Below are 7,071 nucleotides of genomic sequence, written 5' to 3' on the forward strand. Positions count from 1 at the left end.
GGTCACCGTCATGCTGTGACGGGCACTCCAGCACATTTCTCTTTTAGACACAGTGACATCATAGACTACTGTTGGTGTGCAGTTTGCTGTTTTCCACTTAGTATCTTTGCTTTAATTTTTTGTTTTTATTACATGAGTGATATGTGTTCATTATAAAAACCAAATGGCAAGGATTTAAATTTTTTACTTCTTTTAAAAAGAAAGTGTATCACCCTGTAAGTTTTTAACCAAGAACCAAACCAAACCAAACTCACTGCCGTGGAGTTGGATCATAGCAAATGCCGTGGAGTTGGATCATAGTTGGACTCACAGCAACCCCTCCTTGGGTTTCCGAGGCGGTGTCTCTACAGCTGTAGATTGCCCACCCTTCCTTCTGAGGAGTGGGTGGTGGGTTTGAACCACCAGCCTTCTGGTTATCAGTCAAATGCCCTGGGCACTACGCCACCAGGACTCCCTTTATTTTTTTTATTTTTTTTTTCCTTCCCCTCTTCCTCGTTTTATTTTATTTTTTTATTTTTTTTATTAGGATTTGGGTGAAGATTTACAGAGTAAATTCACTTTTCATACAGCAGTTCACATATACTTTGTCTCATGTCATTGACCAAAATTTACCAGGACTCCCTTTAATTGAGAAAGGACAGCAGAAAGAAAAGTTTTGCTTAGCTTGTGATTGTTGCTCAGTATAAACAAAAGCACAAACGTCAGCATCTGTTCCTAAGAACATGAAGCATTAGAGACTGTGTAGCCCCCGTCTCTGTGAACTATTGTTTTGTTGTTATTTGCCGTCGAGTCAGCCCCGACTCATAGTGACCCCCCTTGGGTTTCCGAGGCAGTATCACTACGGAAGTAGGATTGCCCAACCTTCCTTCCGAGGGATGGCTGGTGGGTTTGAACCGCCAGCCTTCTGGTTAGCAGTCAAGTGCCTTAGGCACTATGCTACCAGAGCTCCTCCAAGCACTTTGTTGTTGTTGTTGTTGTTATTTGCCATCGAGTCGGCCCCGACTCATAGCGAACCCCTCCTTGGGTTTCCGAGGCAGTATCACTACGGAAGTAGGATTGCTCAACCTTCCTTCCGAGGAGTGGCTGGTGGGTTTGAACCGCCAGCCTTCTGGTTAGCAGTCAAGTACCTTAGGCCCTATGCTACCAGAGCTCCTCCAAGCAACATGGCAGGCCACTAATTCAAGTCTAGGTGCAATCCTAAGATCGGCAGACAACATGGCAAGCTGCTGAATGAAGACTTGGCTGCATGCAGGGTCCAGGCCAGAAGCTCAGAGAGCTTTCTCAAAGCTGTCTTCTTACTGGAGGCAGACTTCATCCCTAAGGCAGCTCCTCAGCTGCTTCAGTGGACTCCACCGTGGAGGTGGTGACCAATGTCACCACGGGGAATACTACACCCAGGTGCCCAGCCACTCAGCCAGGCCCGGCCACGCTGACACACAACTGAACTCCCACGTTTGTTAACCAGCCACCAGCCACATTCTAGGGCAACGCTGCTCTGTCTGATTAAGCTTACCGGAAGGCTAAATGATACACGTCAGGAATGTTGCTAATTTTTCTTCCTGTTGTTTCTCTGACGTGGTTTCACGTTGGCTTTGTGTCACTTGCGTTGTTCGCTTTGTCTTAGACAAGAGAACTTAATCCCCCCTTCGAAGGGTGTACCAAGGGCACTCAGTAAGGTGTCGTGTCGATCACACATTTTCTGTTGTTTGGGGTAGTTTTCGTATTTGAAAAACTCCTGAGTATCCCCTCCTGGAACGGTTTGGTCATGTGACCCAATCCCGTGTCCTAGGCAAGGACTTTGCAGATTGAAGCTCATCTCAGAGCTGTAGTTACTGCCTTGAGTTTAACCTTGCTTTCGAATTTGGGTGGAAGGAATTCTCAGGAACAGAAATGAAAGCTGAGAAAGTCACCTTTTTCTCCTCCTCGTGGCATTCCAGAGAGCCCAGCAGGTCATCTCCAGTGTGGACGTCGGGAGGTGACGCGTGCTTTCAAACCCTGCCAGCCTGTGCGAGGCATCAGCTCCTTCATAATTTCCTGACGCCTCCCTGAACCAGGAGGTCTGGAGATGGGGCCCAGATACTAATCCTGCTTAAATACCTCCCCGGTGATCTTCAGGGCAGACACGTAGGGACCACTGACCGAGGCAAGCATAAGACACTCGGTGTCTCAGTGGGAATAAGAAGCAGTGGGGACAGGTAGCTTTATTTATAACTTTTTATTGTAATTTGGGTGAAAGTTCACAGAGTAACTGGGTGCCCGCTCAGCGATCCGAGCCTGTTTTGTTTGGTAAGATCTGCTGCAGCCCCCACCATGTAACAGCGTCTTCCCACCCCCTCCTGTGGTTTCCACTTCCATTCTCCTTTCGGAGCCCTTCCTGCCTCTGAGCTCTCTTCCTTGGCAGGTGCTGGCCTTTGCATCTCATAAGGTTGGTTATACGGAGGACTACGTACCTCCCTGGTGTCATAGTTCACCTTACAGACGTGTCTACCATTAGACTGAAAGCTCGGACAGTGGGGTGAGTTCATTTGCAGGCCTGAACGGTGTCGAAGGGCAGCCGTTGTCTCATGGAGGTTCAGATAGTTTTAGGAGGACGTATGCAGGTAAGTCACACACTTAGTGACGTGTGTGTGTGTGTGTGTGTGTTGGGGAGCCATGGGCCACCCTGGCAGATCTGAATGTATCTTACCATTTTCCTCCTTGTGACATACCTGTGTGTGTTGGGGAGCCGTGGGCCACCCTGGCAGATCTGAATGTATCTTACCATTTTCCTCCTTGTGACACACCATCAGAGACTTCATGTTTCTGTTACGCGACTTAGTCATGTTCTTATTTTAATCTTATTTGTAATGTTTCCAGTGTAGGAATGTTCTCAGTCTGTGTTAGGCCTGGGCCTCTGTTCTCAGTCCCTCCTGGTTCCTTAGACATGGGACGGTCACGCTGCGGATGAAGACGTGTCCCTCCCTTTCTCAACCCGCCTTCTTCTTCCACAAGATGACTTCCTTAGGGGAAGCCTTGGAGGCCTGTGATTGGAGGCCTGTGGTGGATCTTTTTCCTAACACTCTCATGGTCTCTCTCGGCAGTAGAAGAGGGGTTTGATGGCCAGGTCACATCTATCTCCATCATGAGTTCTCTACATGCGCTCTTAGAAGTCTGTTTTCAGACAGATCAGTGTGTGTGGGCAGGGCAGGGGGTTGAAGAAAGGGAAGGGACGCTTAGTGCACTTTAATGTGCATGTCCCTAGGGTCCTGCTGGGTCAGAGTCAACTCAACGGCAGTGAGTTTGGGTAAAAATAACATAGAAACGTTAAAGAACACTGTCCTGGTCCTCAATTCTTTGTTGTGGAAATGGCGTTGTCTGAAATGCTGCTCCCTTGGAAGGACGTAGAGTGGCTTGGGTGCTCCCTGCTGTGATCCGGGGGTGTAAAAGGAAAGGAGGATGACAGTGTTTGATGTCACGGCTGATGAGCTCCTCACGTGTCATTGGACGGGGACCCGGAGTGAGCTGTGTGCCTGCCGTGTCATCCCTGCCGTGTCAGAGTTAGTGTGCAGTGACCCCGTCTCCCTTCCTGTCCGTAGATGTGTACAGTGGGTATGTGGATTGCTGGGAAAAGTCAGCAACAAGAGTCCATGTAACAGTTGATCATTCCATTTCCTGACATTGACCACAATCCCCACAATGCAACAGCTCTCTTGCCCCTTCCTCCCTGTGGATAACTTTCCCTGTGTCCTTCCCTGTGCATTCCTGCCCCTTGAGCTGAACAGTTAATTATTTAAAGCTGTTACTGTCCAGGCCTATAGTTCAAACCAAACCAAACCAAACTCATTGCCACAGAGTCGGATCCAACCCATAGTGACCCCTCCTTGGGTTTCCGAGGCAGTATCTCTACGGAAGTAGATTGCCCACCCTTCCTTCCAAGGAGTGGCTGGTGGGTTTGAACTGCCAGCCTTCTGGTTAGCAGTCAAGTGCCTTAGGCATTACGCCACCAGATTTCCTAGGCCCATAGTTAGTGCTTCCCAAATTATCACATGGTGGTAAATAAAATGTCCAGGTAAGACACACCTTCCCTTCACCTGCATCACCCTCCACACCCAGGCATCTTCCTTGTCCTCTTAGCTGTGATTTTTTGGGAAAGGAATCGTTTAAACAAGCTCTTCCTCTCTCCTCACCTGCACGTTGGTCCACTGCATCTCGACCCTATTCCTGCCGCCCCACTGAGATCATGCTGGGCGAGAGGATGGCCGCTGGCCAGTCTGCCGTAGATGAACAGTGGGCTCGCCCCCTTGTTGACTTAGCAACACGCCGAGGCCTGGTCCCCGTCCTCACATGTTCCCACCGTCCTCCACCGTGTTGTTTCCACTTTACCACAGAGCAAATGGACTCTCAGAACGACGGTGGGAACTGAAACAGATGCTGGGACCCAAGGAGAGAGGCTCTGTTAGGCTTGAACGTTCCCATCTGGAGCGGCACCTGCTTTCTGACGTTGCCGGATAAATTAGGTGACACTGCGTTCCGAGCCATGAAAATCGTACTTCTGCCTTGATTTTTGTAGGTATTTTTGGAAAAGGTGAGAACCATCTGAAAACCTAGCTCAGTTTTTCACATGTATGGGTCTCTAAGTCCATAACTTTTGTTAGCCATAAGGACCCTAACATTTGTCCGAGAGAAATGGTGGCCTGAGAACAAGGCCAGGTCTTAGAGGGTTTGTCCTGTGGTGTGTGTTCGTGATAGAGCACCTTCAGAGGCCAGATGGCAGCCTCAGAATGGCTAACTCTTCCTTGTTTTTCTGTTTTCCCAGGAAGTTGGCTTGAATGCGATGACTTGAAAGGCCCGTGTGCTGAACGCCGCGAGAAACTGGAGGTTCCTGCCTCTGAGATTCACATTGTTATCTGGGAAAGAAAGGCATCTCCCGTGATAGACGAAGCGGCTGCCAGCTTTCCACTTAGAAAGACGAACGATCAGTGTGCTTCCGGCCGTCAGGAGCCAGTGTTCCCAGCACCGTGCTCTGTGGGCAGCACCCCCTCGGCAGCGGGGCCCCCGGTCACTCGGCCCCCTGACCCAGCTGCTCTTTCCACTGCTCTTCCCCAAGAAGCCACAGCTGTCAGGGATTGCGTACTCCCAGACCCCCAAGCTTTGGGTGACAGTAATGTTTTGCCTTTGACGCTTGAAGAAATGCCAGTTGACCCTGGGGGTTTCCCACTGGAAGGAAAGCCTGTGACAGGAAACAACGGTGGTGTCGAAACAGACGCTTTGCCATCGCAGGACCCACTCACGGATGTTCTCATGTCCCCTCCACGAACTGAGAAGCTCATCCAAGGCCACGTTGCAGACGTCAGGTTTGCGTCTCAGGTCACCCAAGCAAGCATGCCGGCAGCACAGCTGAACACGGGAGGTGCCCTCGTCACTGAACCTGCGAGTAGTGGTCGTGCTGCTGATCTTACCCAGGGAGCACAGTCTGTGAAAACGGAGTCGACGCCTCAGTTAAGACCACTTCTGTCGCCAAAAACAGAGAGATTAAAGCCAGAACAACACGCTAAATCGCAGGTGCCTGATTCGAAGAAAAAGCAAGCGGCCACCTGTTGGCCAGGCCCAGCCACTAGGTCGGCACCGGCCCCGGCCCCGTCTCTGACAGCAAACGAGAAGAAACCATTTGTCGGAAGTTGGGTGAAAGGCCTGCTCAGCAAGGGGGCTTCTTTTATGCCTCCTTGTGTCTCCGCTCACACGAGAAACAGCGTCGCTGACTTGCAGCCTTCGGCGAAGGGGGCAAATAATTTTGGTGGCTTTAAAACGAAAGGTGCTAACCACAGGGCTAACCGGGCATCCAGGAAATCACGGAAGAATGCGAGTAAGCCGCCGCTGGTTCGTGATCCCCCACCAAGTCGTGTGTCGTCAGACAGCCCGGCTTCTCGTCTGCTGGCTGACGGCAACGCCATCTCGCAAGTTCTCAAGACGCGTGAGAACACCTCTCCCCGAGCTCCCCTCAGTGACGCTTCTCCTGGAGCCTGGAACGGTGTCCCCTCAGGGAGCCTCGGGGACTCAGTTGACGGCCAGGTTCATCAGCTCCGACTGAAACTCCTTAAAAAACTCAAAGCAAAAAAGAGGAAGCTAGCCGCTCTCATGGCTTCCCCCCAGCACGGAACGCTTCCGAGCGAAAACGGGGAAGACGCTTCCCACTGTGGCTCCCCCAGCGACAGTGAGTCCATAGAGCACCTGTTACGGGAGCTGCAGCACCAGATTGACATCGCAGACGCCAGACGCGGGTGTGCTGCGGTCCCCGGCACGCCCCCGTGCGGCGGCCAGACTCAGGAAGACATCCTGGCAGAACTGCTGTCCCCGGCAGCCGTGGTCCCCCCGGGGCTTTCAGAGCCCGGCGAAGCAGCCGACTTCCGGGATTTAGAGGCGGGAGCCCCCCCGAGTCCAGCCCCTGCCCCCAGCGGGTTGAGCTCTGTTCCCCAGGACACACACCCGAGCTGGGAGCACGACTATTGCAGTCCCACCAAGAAGAGCCAAGGTGAAGTTCAGGCCGACTCACCCACAGATAGTTCCTGCCTTAGAACGTTGAGCTTGGAGAATTCCATCAAGACTGATCTTTTCGATGAATTTTTTTCTACTTCCGCGTTGAATTCCTTCACAAATGATTCATTAGACTTACCTCATTTTGATGAGTATCTGTTTGAGAGTTGCTGAATGCCCATCAGCGCATTAGTTTAATATTTATTATTGCTCTGGGAGCACTTAAGTTATGTTTTTAAGGTAGCGTTTCCACATAGGCCTCATCTGAATAACCATGAACTCGTCGTCAGCCGCCGGAGGATCTCCTCTGGTTGTGCTGAAAAAGCATGTACTCTGTTTTACAAATTAAAGTTATCAGGAATGTGTTCCCCTCTTTTGGCTTCTTTTCATGAAAGAATGAGGGTGTGGGGACAAGAGAGTGGAAAGTGGTGCCTTGTTCCTGGCACTTTGTACAATCAGGTGCATGAAATTTCTAGATTTTCCTTTTTGGCCACGCTGGCTTGGGAAGAGTGCTGGTTTGTCCGCACAGAAGGCTTTGTCTGTGGTCCGTGAGTGTGCTGC

General features: G+C 51.0%; 1 protein-coding gene across 1 annotated transcript in view; it reads left to right on the forward strand.

Moving 5' to 3' along the window:
- Positions 1-6,684, forward strand: part of USPL1 (ubiquitin specific peptidase like 1) — a 114,110-nt gene extending 107,426 nt beyond the window's left edge. The window contains exon 4 of the mRNA XM_007957839.1: positions 4,796-6,684. Coding sequence (XP_007956030.1) covers positions 4,796-6,684 — 1,889 coding nt within the window. The remainder of the gene's footprint in view (positions 1-4,795) is intronic.
- Positions 6,685-7,071: the final 387 nt, after the last annotated feature.

This window comes from Orycteropus afer, unplaced genomic scaffold (genome assembly GCF_000298275.1).
Source record: "Orycteropus afer afer isolate SDZICR_OR568_19922 unplaced genomic scaffold, OryAfe1.0 scaffold00805, whole genome shotgun sequence".
Classification (NCBI taxonomy): Eukaryota; Metazoa; Chordata; class Mammalia; order Tubulidentata; family Orycteropodidae; genus Orycteropus; species Orycteropus afer.